The sequence below is a fragment of the Microcaecilia unicolor genome, chromosome 3 (assembly GCF_901765095.1).
Source record: "Microcaecilia unicolor chromosome 3, aMicUni1.1, whole genome shotgun sequence".
NCBI classification, from domain to species: Eukaryota; Metazoa; Chordata; class Amphibia; order Gymnophiona; family Siphonopidae; genus Microcaecilia; species Microcaecilia unicolor.
In genome coordinates this window covers 195499906-195517501 of record NC_044033.1, presented here as the reverse complement: position 1 = coordinate 195517501, position 17596 = coordinate 195499906, and the positions used below count along the sequence as shown (strand labels likewise).

The 17596-nt window shown below is 51.5% G+C and overlaps 1 protein-coding gene across 2 annotated transcripts in view; it reads left to right on the top strand.

The window, feature by feature from the left end:
- NACC1 (nucleus accumbens associated 1) overlaps positions 1-17148 on the top strand; it is a 46123-nt gene extending 28975 nt beyond the window's left edge. Inside the window, exons 2-6 of one of the 2 annotated variants that reach the window (XM_030196932.1) lie at positions 10750-11618; positions 12375-12548; positions 12642-12747; positions 12844-12941; positions 13588-17148. In XM_030196932.1, the coding sequence (XP_030052792.1) occupies positions 10778-11618; positions 12375-12548; positions 12642-12747; positions 12844-12941; positions 13588-13847 (1479 nt within the window). In that variant the 5' untranslated portion in view covers positions 10750-10777 and the 3' untranslated portion in view covers positions 13848-17148. Of the gene's footprint in view, positions 1-10746; positions 11619-12374; positions 12549-12641; positions 12748-12843; positions 12942-13587 lie in introns of both variants that reach the window. The other variant, XM_030196933.1, reaches the window with a different exon arrangement.
- The last annotated feature ends 448 nt before the right edge of the window (positions 17149-17596 follow it).

Here is a 17596-nt window from a genome sequence, read left to right as displayed (position 1 = left end):
CCAGCTGGACCCCCCTCTCATCAAGGGGCTCCTTCTCGGGGCTCCCAATGATGGGGCGCAGGTCCACTCAGGAGGAGAGCAAGATCGGTGGTCGGCTTTCTCTGTTTCTTCCAGAGTGGGCCAGAATTACTTCGGACCAGTGGGTCCTCGATGTGGTGCGAGAAGGTTGCGAGCTAGAATTCTTCTCTCCCGTCACAGACTTTTTTCTGGAGTCCCGCTGTATATCGCGGGCCAAGAGGACAGCGGTTCTGCAGTGTTTGCAAGACCTGCTAAGCATAGGGGCTATCATGCCTGTTCCTCCTCTTGAAAGGCGCACAGGTCGGTACTCATCTTCTTTGTGGTTCTAAAGAAGGGAGAGGCTTTTCGGCCTATTCTCGATCTCAGAAAAGTAAACCAGTTTTTGCGGGTTCGTCACTTCCGCATGGAGACATTTAAGGGCAGTTATTGCTGCTGTTCAACCAGGCGAGTTTTTGACGGCTCTCGATTTGAGGAAAGCTTACCTGCACATTCCCATTTGGCAGCCCCATCAGAGACTTCTCAGATTTGTGGTGCTGGGTCAGCACTTCCAGTTTCGGGCCCTTCCTTTCAGAATGGCCATTGCCCCACGCACTTTTTCCGAGGTCATGGTGGTGGTGGCGTTCCTGCAGAAGGAGGGGATTCGAGTGCATCCATATTTCAACGACTGGCTGATTCGAGCGACGACAGCAAAGGAGAGTCGAGTGGTCACCGACCGAGTGATTGTGATGTTGCAGTCCTTAGGTTGGGTGGTCAATATGGACAAGAGTATTCTGGTTCCTACTCAGTCTGGAGTATCTTGGAGTGCAATTCGATACGAAGCGGGGAAGGTGTTTCTCCCCGAGGGGCGAAGGATCAAATTGCTTTCTCAGGTACAGACCTTATTGAGTCGTCGTGCTCCCCGAGTGTGGTACTATGCTCAACTCCTCGATTCCATGACAGCGACCTTGGAGGTCATTCCATGAGCAAGGGCTCACATGTGGCCTCTTCAGAATTTCCTTTTGAGGAGATGGTCACCGACGTCGCTGGATTATCAACGACGCCTTGGCCGAGCCGGGCCAGGGACAGTCTCGCGTGGTGGCTCTGGTCAGCCAATTTGCAGAAGGGTGTTTCTCTGGCGTCTCCCAATTGGGTGGTAGTCGTGACGGATGCCAGCCTTTCTGGCTGGGGAGCCCATTGTCTTAATTGAGTAGCCCAGGGATCGTGGACCCCTCTCGAAGCGACTTGGCTGATAAATCGTCTGTAGTTGCGAGCAGTCGTGAATGCGCTGCTGAGTTTTCAGGACCTTCTGCAGGGGCAGGCAGTTCGTGTATTCTCAGACAACACCACAACGGTGGCCTACATCAATCAGCAGGGGGCACTTGCAGTCTTCCCTTGGCAGTGGAAGCGTCTCATCTTCTAGTATGGGTGGAAGCGCATGTTCAGAGTCTGTCGGCAGCGCACATTGCGGGTCAAGACAATGTTCAAGCGGATTTTCTCAGCCGGACTCTTGGACGCAGCGGAATGGACGCTGTCGGACTCGGATTTTCGACTGATCTGTCAACGTTGGATCTCATGGCCATGGCTTGCAATGCCAAAGTTCCCCAGTTCTTCAGCCGCAAACGGCAGTCAGGATCTGCAGGATTGGATGCTCTTCTCCAGCCATGGCTGGAACAACAGCTGCCATATGTTTTTCCTCCGTGACCTCTGATAGGGAGAGTTCTTTGCCGCATAGGGCGGCATCGGGGGCCGGTCGTTCTAGTGGCCCCAGCGGCCGTGGTATGCGGATCTCGTTCGAGCACTCTCAGAACCACCATTGCGACTTCCGGTGACTCCCGATCTGCTGCATCAAGGGCCTGTTCAGATGGAAAATCCCTCCCGCTTTGGTCTTACGGCTGGCTATTGAGAGGCGGCAGCTGAGGAAGAAGGGATTTTCAGGAAAAGTCATTGCCACTCTTTTGGGGGCACGGAAGCAGTCTACTTCAGCAGCGTATGCGCGAGTGTGGAAAGCTTTCTGGGCGTGGTGTGCTTTGCATGCTGAATCGCCTTTTTGGGTGGACATTTCGGTTATTCTGGAGTTCCCTCAGGATGGTCTTCAAAAGGGACTGGCATATAATTCCCTTCGAGTGCAAGTGACCGCGCTAGCTTGTTTTAGGGGCAATCTGGACGGTTCCTCTTTAGCAGCTCACTCTGATGTGGTCCATTTCCTACGCGGGGCTCTTCGGCTTTGGCCTCCTCTGCGGCAACCATGCTCAGTGTGGCATTTGAATGTGGTACTGCGAGCCCTCCAGGCCCCACCGTTTGAGCCGTTGAATAAGGTTTCTGAGAAGGATCTAGCACTTAAGACAGTGTTTTGGTGGCCATTGCTTCAGCTAGGAGGATTTCTGAAATTCAGGCTTTGTCTTCTAGAGATCCTTTTTTACAATTTTCAGAAGCAGGGGTATCGATCCGGACGGTGCCGTCGTTTCTATCTAAAGTGGTTTCGGCTTTTCATGTCAATCAGGCGGTTTATCTTCCGTCTTTTCTAAGAGAGGATTATCCGGGGGAGTTTGCCTCGCTACGTTTCCTGGATGTGCGGAGAGCCTTGTTTCGGTACTTGCAGATATCTAACAAGTTTCAACGCTTGGATCATCTCTTTGTGCTCTTGTCGGGATTGAAAAGAGGTAAGGCGGCTTCTAAGGCTTCCATTGCTCGCTGGATTAGGGAAGCCATTGGAGCGGCATATCTGCTACAAGGGTGGGCGTCTCCAGTGGCCCTGAAGGCGCATTCTACTCAGGCACAGGCGGCTTCTTGGGTGGAGGTGTTGGCCTTATCTCTGGAAGAGATTTGTCGGGCGGCTACTTGGGCGCCCCGTCATACTTTTGCGAAGTATTTCAGGCTAGATGTGTCTGCTTGGGAGGATGTGAGTTTTGGGGCGTGAGTGTTGGCGCGGCGAGCGTCAGTTTCCCACCCTACTTAAAGAATGCTTTGGTAAATCTCACTATTTCCTGGATTCATCTGCTGCAAGTGACAAGGAAGGTAAAATTATGTCTTGCCTGATAATTTTCTTTCCTTTTAACGCAGCAGATGAATCCAGGATCCTTCCCTAGTTCAGCCGACGTTTTTTTTTTTTCATTTTCCGCACAGTGTGGCTATTTTTTCCTTCCGGGTTCTCTTTGGCAGAGCTCAGACAGCTATGGGAACATGGAAAGGATTCTGATTTCTGGATCAAGTTGCAGTTATTTTGCAGTTCTTATTTGGTTCTCTGTTTTTCATAGTGATGATGGTATCTGGTTGTTACCGGTTTCATATTTTTGGCCTTGGCAAATGCTTACGAATGACATACTAACTGAGGAAGGAGCTGGCCGTCTGGCATCACTGCCTTTATCTCTATCTCCACCTGCTGGTAGGCGGACTTAACCCACTAGTTCCTGGGTTCATCTGCTGCGTTAAAGGAAAGGAAATGATCAGGTAAGACATAATTTTATCTTCCCATCTACAGAATGGTGACTAATGTTTCACTTCCATATCATCATGCTGATCAATCCATAGACTAGTGGGTTGTGTCCATCTACCAGCAGGTGGAGATAGAGAGCAATCCTTTTGCCTCCCTATATGTGGTCATGTGCTACCGGAAACTCCTCAGTATGTCGATATCAAAGCTCCATCCGCAGGGCTCAGCACTTAGAGAATTACACCCACAAAGGGACACACTGCCCAGCTCACCACCGCCGAAACGGGGGAGGGGAATCAACCCAGCTCATCCCCACACAAGTGGGGGAGGGGAATCCATCCAGCTCATCCCCGCGGAGCGGGGGAGGGACACCACACTCGCCGATGCAGGGGGGGATCTGGCTTATCCTGCGACCGCAACCGCGGGAGGAGCTGGCTGACCCTAACACCGCCGAAGCGGGAGGGATATAATGCTACCCTACTGCCGCACGAAGCGGGAGGGAGCGCCGGCAGAATTTAGGTCTCAATCCAGCCCCGTAAAACGGAGGGGAGAGGAATGCAGCAGCTCACTGTAACACAAAATCGTCTCAACTCCAGAAGAATTCCATCGAAAAAAACTTGAACACGAAGATCCTCCTGAACAGGAACTGAAGACTAAACTTGAACCTGAAATGCAACCAGAATATAAACAGTACAGATATCTGGGATGGGCTATGGATTGATCAGCTATGATTAATGGAAAGAAAATTATCAGGTATGATACATAATTTTACCTTCCATATCATCATGCTGATCAATCCATAGACTAGTGGGATGTACCGAAGCAGTACTCACCCAGGGCGGGACACAGAAATCCCTGACCGCAACACTGAAGCTCCAAACCGGGCCTCCGCCCGAGCAGCCACAGTCAAGCGGTAATGACGGGAGAAGGTATGAGCCGATGCCCAAGTTGCCGCCTTACAAATCTCTTGCAAGGAGACGGTCCCGGCCTCTGCCATCGAGGCCGCCTGTGCTCTAGTGGAGTGAGCCTTCAGCTGGATAGGCGGCATCTTCCCCCCGGCCACATAAGCCGCTGCAATGGTTTCCTTGACCCATCGTGCCACTGTAGGCTTGGATGCCTGCAGACCCTTACGAGGACCTGCGAACAGCACAAACAGATGATCCGACTTTCGGAAATCATTGGTCACTTCCAAGTATCTGATGATGACTCGTCTCACATCTAGATATTTGAGAGCAGAATACTCCTCTGGGTAGTCCTCCCTGCGAAAGGAGGGTAGGCAGAGCTGCTGATTCACATGGAAACGAGAAAATCTTGGGCAGGAAGGAAGGCACCGTGCGAATAGACACTCCTGCCTCAGTGAACTGCAGGAAGGGTTCCCGACATGATAGCGCCTGGAGCTCGGAAACTCGTCTGGCTGAAGTGATAGCCACCAAAAAGACTGCTTTCGACGTCAGGTCTTTCAGAGATGCCCTCGACAAGGGTTCAAAAGGCGACTTCTGCAAGGCTCTTAGCACTAGATTGAGATTCCACGCAGGCACCACCGAGTGCAGAGGAGGGCGTAGGTGATTAACTCCCTTGAGAAAGCGCACCACATCTGGCTGCGAGGTCATGTGCTGCCGGAAACTCCCCAGTATGTTCTCTATCTCAGCAGGTGGTGGTCACACACAGCAGCAGCTCTGGCTAGGTCTCCAAGCCTAATTCTTAGGTTTTGTTGAGTACCTGGGGTTGAGGGCTCTTCTTGAGCAAGTGCAAACCTGGTGGTCCCAAGTCCCTCCTTTTTTCTCCCCTCCCGCTGGCTCCGTTAAAAAAAAAAAAAATTTTTTTTGGATGTCCTTTAAGGGCGTTTATTTCAACGTTTATATCAGCGTTTATTGCAGCTGTTCACTGGGACACCGGTTCGTTACAGCGAGGAGCAGGTCATTTTTACCTTTTGTAGCGGGCAGGGGATTCCCCGATCGGTCTCCACGTGGCTTATGGCGTCGGAGGGCGAGGGCGCGAAGAATCGCTCCCCGGACCGCGTGTGCGGGGATGCGGGGGTTTCAAAGCCTGAATCGCCTTTTGTGGGTGTCAGTTTAGAGCCCGGTCAGTGTCCTGGTTCTTCCTCCAGTGCGGCGGTTTTTCCCGCCTTAAGCCCCCCCCCCCCCCTCATTTTGGCCAGCCACTCTGCTCGGACGGCTTCTTCTTCGGCCGCCCTCGAGGTGGGAGACGTTAATGCTATGGTCGCCCTTGATTCGGGCGACGGCAAGAAAGCGGCAAAAGTTAAGCGCTGTTCTTCCCGCGCGGCACCTTCTCAGAGTTTTGGGCCGGACACCATTTTGGATGCGCAGCATGTTTCTCCCCCGCTCTTGCGAGCGCCGGTTGAGGGTGCGTCTAGGGCCGTGGCCCAGGCTGCAGAAGTGCACAGTCTGGGGGGTTTCTCCCCTGAGTTCATTTTGCTGCTGCATCAGGCTTTTCTTATGCAAAACGCTGCCCCTGCTCCCCTGTCTGATAAAGGGGTTGAGGCCTCAGGAAGCAAATGCCCTCGGGTGGATTTACAGGCCCTAGAGGACTCTGTCTCCTCTGATGTAGATGAGGGCAGCGTATCTGAGTTCTCCCAACGGTCCTTTGGGGATTCCTTGGAGGAGACGGATTCCCACTCGGATGGAGCGGATGACCCCTCTGCAGCGCGGATCTTTTGCTCAGAGGATTTGCCCAACCTGTTAGTGCAGGCCATGAGCAATTTGAAGATTTCCTCTCCGGAGGACGTCTCTCCCTCAGCCTCTGCTGGCTCTGCCATTATGCTGGGGACGAAGCGCCCGCCTAGAACCTTCCACGTGCATGAAGCCATACACACCTTGATTTCGGCTCAATGGGATTTCCCAGAAGCGAGCCTTAAAGTGGCTAGGGCTATGTCCCGCCTCTATCCTCTGCCCGAAGGCGAATGGGAGGCCTTTCTTTGGCCTACCGTGGATTCCTTAATCACTGCGGTGACTAAGAAAACGGTGGAAGGTGGCACGGCCCTAAAAGACGCCCAAGACAGAAGATTGGAGGCGGCTGCTTTAAGTTTGCAGGCCTCAGTTTGCAGCTCTTATGTGGCCAGGGCGTGCCTGACTATTGTGCAGCGGACTTCCCCCTCGGATCCTTCCTTGAGGGCTGATTGGCCGGCCCTGGAATCGGGCTTGGCCTACTTGGCAGACTTGCTGTATGATGTCTTGAGAGCCTCGGCTAAAGGTATGGCTCAGACAGTCTCTGCTCGGCGCTAGCTTTGGCTGAAGCATTGGTCTGCTGACCACGCCTCTAAGTCTCGCCTGGCTAAGTTGTGTTTTAAAAGCAAGCTGCTCTTTTGGGTCGAGCTGGACAAGATTGTGACCGATCTCGGCACATCCAAGGGCAAGAGGTTACCGGAGGTCAGGGCTCGGGCCAGTGGTGCCCGCCCCGGTTCCTCCAAAGGACGGTTTCAGGAAGCCCGTCGGTATTGCCCGGGCAAGTCGGGCTCCTCTGCCCCCTCTTCCTTCAAAAGGAACTTCTCCCCCAAGCAGCATTCCTTTCGCAGAGACCGCCGTCCCGGAGGTGCGTCCTCCGGTCCTCCCCCAGGGTCTCATATCCAATGACGGGGCCCTGGTCCATGGCCCAGAGCAGATTGGAGGACGCCTATCCTTGTTTATGGGCGAGTGGACCAGGGTAACTTCAGACGCTTGGGTGCTGGAAGTCATCAGAGACGGTTACAAGCTAGAGATCTGCCGACCCTTAAGAGACGGGTTTATGCACTCTCCCTGCAAGTCTCCGGTCAAAGCTGTGGCAGTGCAGCAGACTTTGGACAATCTGATCCGCCTGGGTGCGGTCGTTCCGGTGCCAGAAGATCAGCTTGGCAAGGGACGTTACTCCATTTACTTTGTGGTACCAAAGAAAGGAGGTTCTGTGCGGCCTATCCTCGACCTCAAAGGGGTCAATCGGGCCTTGAAAGTTCGGCACTTCCGAATGGAGACTCTCCGCTCTGTTATAGCGGCAGTGAAGGCAGGGGAGTTCCTGGCATCCTTGGACATCAAGGAAGCTTACTTGCATATTCCCATCTGGCCTCCTCATCAACGCTTTCTGCGTTTTGCAGTCCTGGGCCGACACTTCCAGTTCAGAGCCCTCCTGTTTGGGTTGGCTACGGCTCCGCGGACCTTCTCCAAAGTAATTGTGGTCATCGCGGCCTTCCTACGAAAGGAAGGAGTACAAGTCCATCCTTATCTGGACGACTGGTTGATCCAAGCCTCCTCTTATGCAGAGTGCGGCAGAGCTTTAGACCGGGTGATTGCTCTTTTGAGCTCCCTGGGGTGGATCATCAACTGGGAGAAAAGCCAGCTGCGCCTGACCCAGTCCCTGGAGTATCTGGGAGTTCGTTTTGACACCCAAGTGGGCAGAGTGTTTCTGCCAGACAATCGGATTGTAAAACTTCAGGGTCAGGTGGACCAGTTCCTAGTAGCCTCCCCTCTTCGGGCTTGGGACTATGTGCAGCTGTTGGGCTCTATGACAGCCACGATGGAAGTAGTGCCCTGGGCCAGGGCCCATATGAGACCTCTACAGCACTCTCTGCTGCAGCGGTGGACTCCAGTCTCGGAGGATTACGCTGTGCGCCTTCCCTTGGATCCAGCGGTGCACAAGGCGCTGAGCTGGTGGCTGAGGACAGACAAGCTGTCCGCAGGAATGCCTCTTTTGACCCCGGAGTGGGTTGTCGTCATGACGGACGCCTCTTTGTCGGGCTGGGGAGCCCACTGCTTGGGAAGGACAGCGCAGGGCCTCTGGTCTCCTGCAGAGGCAAAGTGGTCTATCAACCTCCTTGAACTCAGAGCCATTCGGTTGGCGCTTTTGGAGTTTCTCCCAGTACTGGCGCTGAAGCCAGTACGGGTCCTGTCGGACAATGCCATTGCTGTGGCCCATATCATTCGCCAGGGAGGTACCAAGAGCGCCCCTCTAGCCAAGGAGGCCATGAATCTATGCCAGTGGGCGGAAGCGAACCTGGAACAGCTGTCGGCGGCCCACATTGCGGGAGTCATGAATGTCAAGGTGGACTTTCTCAGTCGCCATACTTTGCATCCCGGAGAGTGGCAGCTATCGGCTCAGGCGTTCTTGGACATCACGAAGCGCTGGGGCCAGCCGAGCATAGATCTGATGGCGTCATCGGCCAATTGCCAAGTGCCACGCTTTTTCAGCAGAGGACGGGACCCTCAATCTCTGGGAGTAGATGCTCTTCTCCAACGGTGGCTGACACGGGTGCTTCTCTATGTGTTCCCGCCCTGGCCCATGTTGGGTAGGGTGCTAGACCAGGTGGCAAAGCATCCGGGTCGGATAATCCTGGTGGGTCCGGACTGGCCCAGACTTCCCTGGTATGCGGACTTGATCAGGCTCTCGGTGGACGGCCCTCTGCGGCTGCCAGCAGTGCGGGGCCTGTTGCATCAGGGTCCCGGGGTGATGGAGGATCCCTCCCCCATTGAGCGGCAGCGTCTGAGGAAGAAGGGCTTCTCAGACAAGGTCATCACCACTATGCTGAGAGCAAGGAAGCGCTCTACTTCTACTGCTTACGCCAGGGTTTGGCGTACCTTTGCATTGTGGTGTGAGGCAGGCTCTCTTTCTCCCTTCACTGCTCCAATTTCTTCAGTGTTGGCGTTCCTGCAAGAAGGTCTGGAGAAAGGCTTGTCGCTCAGTTCCCTTAAAGTCCAGGTAGCGGCTCTGGCTTGCTTCAGGGGTCGCCTGAAGGGTGCTTCCCTGGCCTCGCAGCCAGATGTGGTGCGCTTTCTCAAGGGAGTTAATCACCTACGTCCTCCTCTGCACTCGGTGGTGCCTGCGTGGAATCTCAATCTAGTGCTAAGAGCCTTGCAGAAGTCGCCTTTTGAACCCTTGTCGAGGGCATCTCTGAAAGACCAGACGTCGAAAGCAGTCTTTTTGGTGGCTATCACTTCAGCCAGACGAGTTTCCGAGCTCCAGGCGCTATCATGTCGGGAACCCTTCCTGCAGTTCACTGAGGCAGGAGTGTCTATTCGCACGGTGCCTTCCTTCCTGCCCAAGATTTTCTCGTTTCCATGTGAATCAGCAGCTCTGCCTACCCTCCTTTCGCAGGGAGGACTACCCAGAGGAGTATTCTGCTCTCAAATATCTAGATGTGAGACGAGTCATCATCAGATACTTGGAAGTGACCAATGATTTCCGAAAGTCGGATCATCTGTTTGTGCTGTTCGCAGGTCCTCGTAAGGGTCTGCAGGCATCCAAGCCTACAGTGGCACGATGGGTCAAGGAAGCCATTGCAGCGGCTTATGTGGCCGCAGGGAAGATGCCGCCTATCCAGCTGAAGGCTCACTCCACTAGAGCACAGGCGGCCTCGATGGCAGAGGCCGGGTCCGTCTCCTTGCAAGAGATTTGTGAGGCGGCAACTTGGGCATCGGCTCATACCTTCTCCCGTCATTACCGCTTGACTGTGGCTGCTCGGGCGGAGGCCCGGTTTGGAGCTTCAGTGTTGCGGTCAGGGATTTCTGTGTCCCGCCCTGGGTGAGTACTGCTTCGGTACATCCCACTAGTCTATGGATTGATCAGCATGATGATATGGAAGGTAAAATTATGTATCATACCTGATAATTTTCTTTCCATTAATCATAGCTGATCAATCCATAGCCCCTCCCAGATATCTGTACTGTTTATATTCTGGTTGCATTTCAGGTTCAAGTTTAGTCTTCAGTTCCTGTTCAGGAGGATCTTCGTGTTCAAGTTTTTTTCGATGGAATTCTTCTGGAGTTGAGACGATTTTGTGTTACAGTGAGCTGCTGCATTCCTCTCCCCTCCGTTTTACGGGGCTGGATTGAGACCTAAATTCTGCCGGCGCTCCCTCCCGCTTCGTGCGGCAGTAGGGTAGCATTATATCCCTCCCGCTTCGGCGGTGTTAGGGTCAGCCAGCTCCTCCCACGGTTGCGGTCGCAGGATAAGCCAGATCCCCCCTGCATTGGTGGGTATGGTGTCCCTCCCCCGCTCCGCGGGGATGAGCTGGACGGATTCCCCTCCCCCACTTGTGTGGGGATGAGCTGGGTTGATTCCCCTCCCCCGTTTCGGCGGTGGTGAGCTGGGCAGAGTGTCCCTTTGTGGGTGTAATTCTCTAAGTGCTGAGTCCTGCGGATGGAGCTTTGATATCGACATACTGAGGAGTTTCCGGTAGCACATGACCACATATAGGGAGGCAAAAGGATTGCTCTCTATCTCCACCTGCTGGTAGATGGACACAACCCACTAGTCTATGGAGTGATCAGCTATGATTAATGGAAAGAAAATTATCAGGCATGATACATAATTTTACCTTTTGACCTTTCTTCCAGCAGACTTCGCCCTGTTCTGAGTGAGGTGACCATGGCTCAGACTCTGCAGATGGAGATCCCAAATTTTGGAAACAGCATTCTGGAGTGCTTGAATGAGCAGCGACTGCAGGGCCTGTACTGTGATGTGTCTGTGGTAGTGAAGGGCCATGCTTTCAAGGCTCACCGTGCTGTGCTGGCAGCCAGTAGCTCCTACTTCCGGGACCTTTTCAATAGCAGTAAGAGTGCGGTGGTGGAGCTCCCTGCGGCGGTGCAGCCTCAGTCCTTCCAGCAGATCCTCAGCTTCTGTTACACTGGCCGTCTTAGCATGAATGTGGGGGATCAGTTCTTGCTTATGTACACAGCCGGCTTCCTGCAGATTCAGGAGATCATGGAGAAAGGGACAGAGTTCTTCTTGAAAGTCAGCTCCCCAAGCTGTGACTCCCAGGGACTGCACAGTGAGGAGACCCCCAGTTCAGAGCCGCAGAGCCCCGTGGCTCAGACCTCATCCCGACCTTCCTGTAACACGCCGCTACCCCTGATGTCCCGTGTGAAGACGGAACACCAAGACTCGGACTCGGTGCAGTGCACACCTGTGGCCAAACGCCTCTGGGACAGTGGTCAGAAGGAGACAAACGGTAGCCGCAAGATGCCCCGCTTCTCAGCAGAAGCGGGCACCAACAGGCAGCCGGTGGCAACAGTGGCAGGCAGCGGACCCAGCACATCGGAGCGCACCAGTCCCGGAACCTCCAGTGCCTACACGAGTGACAGCCCTGGCTCTTACCATAATGAAGAGGATGAGGAGGAGGACGTGGTGGAAGAAGGTTCTGATGAGCAATACCGGCAGATCTGTAACATGTACACAATGTACAGCATGATGAATGTCAACCAGTCAGGTATGCTCGGTGGGGGGAACATTTTGGAGGGAGGTTCAGTACTGCTGACCTGTTGTGGGAGGCAGGAATGATGGTAGCTCCAGGGCTTTGGGGAGGGGTGGGGGAGGTGTCAGTCATGGTGGAATATCCAGGTCTGAACGGTTTATTGCTTGAGAAAAGGCAAATTGGGGGGAGAGGTAGCTTAGATTCAGTGCTGGAGGAATGGGGGTAGGGCGGTGAAAGATCTGGTGGGGGGGGGGGGGGGGGTGGAAGGAGCAAAAGGGAAGAAGTGGCAGTTGTGGTGCCAGTCACTTTGTGCTCATGGGGAGGGCAGTAGTGGCTGTAGCTCTGGGATTCTCTGGCTGATTGCTGGAGGAAACAAAAATGGGGTGGCACTCCGGAGCTGGCTGGCTATATCGCTGCTGGGGGAAGGGAGAGTGTGGTGGCAGCTCCAGAGCTGGCTGTATTGCTGCTGGGGGATGGGAGAGTTGGGAAGCAGCTGCGGCACTCAGTGCTGCCTTTCTCTTTAAGATCTCTTGAAGCGAACTGTACAGTGTCCTAAGCTGATGTTGTATATCGTCTTTGTGTAGTTTTCATGTCTTTTTTTTTTTTTTTTAGCAGAATCTGTATAATAAAGGTGATGCTATTCTAACAAACGACAGCAAGGATTTTCCGAGTCTGTTCCCACCAGAGCCCATTCTCTTCAATGTAACCGATATATCAGCAGTGGTCCCTGCACTTCCGCTCATCTCTTCTCCCCCTTTGTTCCTTGCACAGCGGAGAAGGTAGAAGCTCTCCCTGAGCAGTCTCCCTCAGAGTCCCGCAGCCGGATGCGGCTTAGGCAGGACCTGGCTTGTTTACCTGCTGAGCTCATCAATCAGATCGGGAACCGCTGCCATCCCAAGCTATATGATGAAGGAGATCCAACTGAAAAGCTGGAACTGGTGATTGGTAGGTGGCACAGTTCTGTCCTCATCAGCTGTGGGCTCAGGGCAGAGGATTGGTGTTAGTATAACTGCTTGTGACATGCACTTGTCCCCACAGGTACCAATGTGTACATCACACGAGCACAGCTAATGAACTGCCATGTTAGTGCAGGCACACGGCACAAGGTGCTGCTCAGACGCCTACTGGCTTCCTTTTTTGATCGGTGAGTTTGCTTGCAGCGTATATATACGAAAGGGGAAAGAAGTTGCTTGTTCTTGTGTTCAGGCATTGTAAAATGTGATAACTCTCTCTTCCTCAGGAACACTCTGGCAAACAGCTGTGGCACTGGCATCCGTTCCTCCACTAACGATCCTAGTCGTAAGCCACTGGACAGCAGAGTCCTTCACGCAGTGAAGTGTAAGTGCAGCTGATGGGAGGCAGGCAGGGCATTGATGTTTTGGGAGAAGCGTTAATTAAATGGACAGCTCTGAAGGACGGCAATGTCGGGGGTGAGTGTAGAGGGAGAGCTGATGGAATGCACATGTCACCGAAGTGGTGAATTACAAGAGACAGACCCCAGAAGGCCAGGTTATGTTCTTGGGAGGGGGACTGTCAGGAGAGACAGACCCCAGAAGGCTGGGTTATATTCTTGGCGTTGGGGGACGGAATGGTAGGTGGATGTTATATTCTCTGGGGAGAGGTGTCAGGAGAGACACTCCGGAAGGGTGATATCTTCTGAGGGGTGTGTCTCCTGGCATGGCCCCCCTCTGAAGGTCAGGTTATTTTCTGGGGGCCCCGAAATGCTGGGTTATATTTTGGAAGGAAGGGGACAGAATTGCTGACAGGAGAGACTGGCCCTGAAAGGCTGGGTTATGTCTAGGCTGCAAGTGAGGGCAAGCCCTCAAAAGCTGCCTGGATAAGAGCCTGGGAACAGCTTACTGCTGCAAGAAGATCAGTGTCAGCAGTGGGTGAGGCCCTGGGATTTCGTATCTCATTGGGATGGAAATAGCTCCAGAAGCTGCATCTACTCTCACTGCTTTTTCTCCCTTCCCCACCTCTACAGTTTACTGCCAGAACTTTGCACCCAACTTCAAGGAGAGTGAGATGAACGCCATTGCGGCTGACATGTGTACGAACGCCCGCCGTGTGGTACGGAAAAGCTGGATTCCGAAACTGAAGCTGCTGATGGCAGAGGGTGATACGTACACCAGCTTTATCAATGATACGGGCAAAATGGAGCCAGATCTCATGGGAGTGGAGCAGGGAGGCTTTGAAAGCAGCAGCCAGGACGATGCAGGGGCCTCTGCTGAGGGGCTGCCTTGAAGAGCAACTGCAGGGCCACTGCTTTTATTTCAGCCAGTTTCACCCTTTCTTTTAATGTCTGCCAGAGGAGTAATGCACACACTGTTCCTTTAATTATTTCACCATGCGCTGGAGGCAGAGAGAAAACAAGACATTTTTAATTTAGTTGAATTTTTATATTTATAATATATATTTGCTTAGAAAGGAAAGGCCTTTTTCATAGAAAGAGAAAATGTGAAAAAATGTACCAGTCTCTTTTCTGAAATTCCTCCGCTTCACCCTTGAAACATTGGAGGCCTCCTGCCATTGCTTTCCCAAGCATCATGGTGCCTGTGTAGTTTTTCCTTGGGGTGGGAGGAAGGAGCAGATTGAATGTCAGTGTGTGAGTTTCCTCTTCTGGAACCGCTGGAAGCAGAGTCCAGGGCTGACACCCCCTCAGTGACTCTGGATCCTTCCTCTGGGGATGCATGTCATTGCCTCCAGTGGACTCTGGTTTACAGAAAGAAAAGAGTAAGGCAGGGTGGGAGTGAGACACAGGTGGCTGGGAATTGTATCCCAACATTCCAGTAACAAGGAGTCCATTTTGCTTTGGGATTGTTCCTGCTTTGGAAAATGTTTTCACTTTTCCTTGTTTAATGGAGGATATAGGGAGGCCCTTTATCAATGTCTTATCAGGATGAAAACAGCCTGCAGCTTCCACTGGAGAGAAGCAATGAGAGCAGAATGAGGATCCATGATGGCTGCAGGATGCGCTCACTTCCCTCCCCCCTGTGGTTTGCTCCCACCTCTGGAAAGTTGGGTGGATGGTTCCCCTTCTCTTCCTCCGTTTGCATGACTTGGTTTGCATAATGTAGGCTTAATACAAATATACATAATATTTTAGGAATACCAACCCCCATTTTTGTCATTTAATGTACTTACCTTTGTTTGAAAGGATTATACAAAGCAACCGCTTGCCCCCTTCCACTCTTTGAAGGATCAAAGGTGGAATGGTACCCATTGGGCAGGGAGGAGGTAGGATGTGCTGAGCTGAAGGCTGTCAGCAGGATTTTGGTTTTATGTTAAGTTATCTGGAGGAAATGGAAAACTGTCAAGCATCCATTGGGATATTTCCTTTGAAAGTTAAGAAATGGCTTTTATGAGGAGTTTGGCTAAATTGACAAGAGGGTAATACTCCTGTCCCAGTCCTCCGGTGTTTGTAAGTGGAAATCTAGAGAGGACCTGATGATGTGTCTGGGATGAAGAAGAGGAAGGAGGTCGGCACAGGAAATGGAGCTTTCTGGAGCTGTTGGAACCCCCACTCTCAGTAGTCTGCAACTGAGTCTCCTCCAGGCACTTTCCTTTAAACCTGGCACCTGTGTTTCATTGGATGCACCCCCTGGTTTTGTATCATGACAGTGAATAACAGTTCTGTGCTTCCTTTCTCCACACCTTTTGTGATTTTCGTCTCTTTTCATTCTCTATCCCCGATTTTGTCACCCTTCTTGCTATCTTTCCTACTTGTGCTCTCCTTTTTTAATCACTGTGGGTTTCTACGATCACAGAATGACATTTTCTTATTGTAGGAAGGCCTTCTGACCGTTGCTGCACGTTGGACTGACTTTTTTTTTTTAGAGAGAGTCACGGTTAACAGCTTTCCTGAGAGGTAATGATCAATCTTGAGCCATTGTTGTGTTTCCAGACCCTTTAGATATCCTCGTGCAGAAATCTGTCTGCCACTTCATCACCCACTTATGCAACTTTTTTTTTTTTTTTTTATTGCGTGGAATAATTTATTATGTCATGTGGAAACTTTACCCCCCCCCCCCCCCCCTTGACTCCCATTTTTGTTTGGTTTATGAACCTAGCTCTTCCCTTCCTCTCTAGTGTAAAAACTGCTGCTCATTCATTATTTCCCTGCTTCAGTTTTCCCCTAGGGTGGCGCTGTGCATCTGTCCTGGTAGAATTTCATCCTATGTACATGACCATTTTAGTCTCTCATCTTTCAACCTTGCTTATGATCCATGAGAGGATTATTTTCCTTCTAGAATAATTTAGTTCTTTTAGGAGCCTGTGGGGAGGAATTTGACTGTACAAGTGGATATCGGCCAACTGTTACTGATGCATTCAAGATCTCCAACTGCTCCTTTCCAACAAACATAATTTTTACCTGTGATGATACTTTGCTTGATCATAGATTCTGCCAGTTTTACCAGAATAGTTGTGCGACTTGATGGTCTGTAGTTCTCTTGGCTACTGTTTGGAGCCTTTTTAAAAGAAGGGTATTATTAGATTGCCAACCTGCCAGCTCTCTGGTATTGAGGCTGCATGAGAGTTAGGAGTTATTTTCGATTCTGCTCCATTTTTTTTGCCTTTACACACTATCCATTCTCTTTGCAGACTCGTGGACTTTCCTACAGTCCATACTCTCACCCATGATTTTTTTTTACCTGGAGAATAGATTATTGCAATTCAGCCTACGCAAGGATTAATAAGTATAATCTTAAGCATCTGTAAACGTCACAGAACATGTTCAGTTCCATCAAGTTAGAAAATTCTTTTGTCTTGACATGAATCTCTCCTCCCATTTATGTCCTGTCCAACAGATCTGTAGACAGCCAGGTCAAGCAAGGCTTTTCTTCACAAAAAAAAGTACCCTGATGTGTATTCTTATCTTTTTGTTTTTTTTTATTGTGATCCTCTGGACCTTTTCCAGAACTGAGACAGAGGTAAATTCTATGTGGCTAATACAGCATTAGGCACACCAGGCAGTTACCTGGCGTGGCAGCTGCATTCAAAGCAAAATGATAAGACCTGACAGCCACACAGACTCAAGTGCATACTTTATGAGTGGCAATATTGAGTTTAATAATTAAGAATTTCAGGGAGCAGGAACATATGGGTGTGAGACCCCAAGTGAGGGTTGGGAGTGGGCCGGAGCAATAACACAGCCAGACAAAAGGGATGAATGCAAAAGAAGTATTTATTTATAGAACTTCACAGGGCCCGAGACATAGTGTGGGTAAACCTCTGCGGTACAAGAAACCCAGTTATTAAGCAGGCCTTTAGCGGCAGGCCTAACTCAGGTTGTGACTGGCTCCTGCCAGACCTCAGCAAAGCTTTTGAGTCAAAAGCACAAGGTTGGCTTACCTCGGCCAAATCACAGCAGCTAGAAGTATTCAGTCAGGGCATAGACTGGTGCTTCTGTTCTTCCTTCTGTGGACCTCCTTAACCTCAGCCTGGCTCTGTCTTCTATACTCCCAGGTATGAACTCCACCTCTCCCAGCTCACCTTCTCCTGGGGCAAGTTTCATTCTCTTGAGGCGGTCCAGGCTATTGGGGGGGGGGGGGTCTCTTCTTAAGGGAGAGGGACAGTGTTTTGTAGACCCCCTCACAATGGGCTTAAAAAGTTCATTGTGAAGGGGTGCAAGGCTGAAGCTTGGTCCGGGCCCTGCTGTACATGGCGTTAGAATTACTTTTTCTGAGCACTGCCACACTGCTTTTTTGGTCTTGGGTTTGTTTTTCACCACTGCTCCTTGTTCCTTATTTGTCTGGTTCAGTTTTCCCTTGAATTTTATTCTGTTACTTGAGAGTGATTTGGAAGTCCTGTCCTTGGAATTCTCAGCTTTCTGTTGTCATGAAATCTCCTTGATATTATCTTACTGCTGGTCCCATTCAGAAGAGAATTTGGTGGTATTGTTACTGCTGGGATTCAGCTCAGGCCTTTTCAGTAGTAGTGCAAGACCAGTTACAATATGTTTGGTAGATGCGAAACAGGAGCAAAGCTTTTGT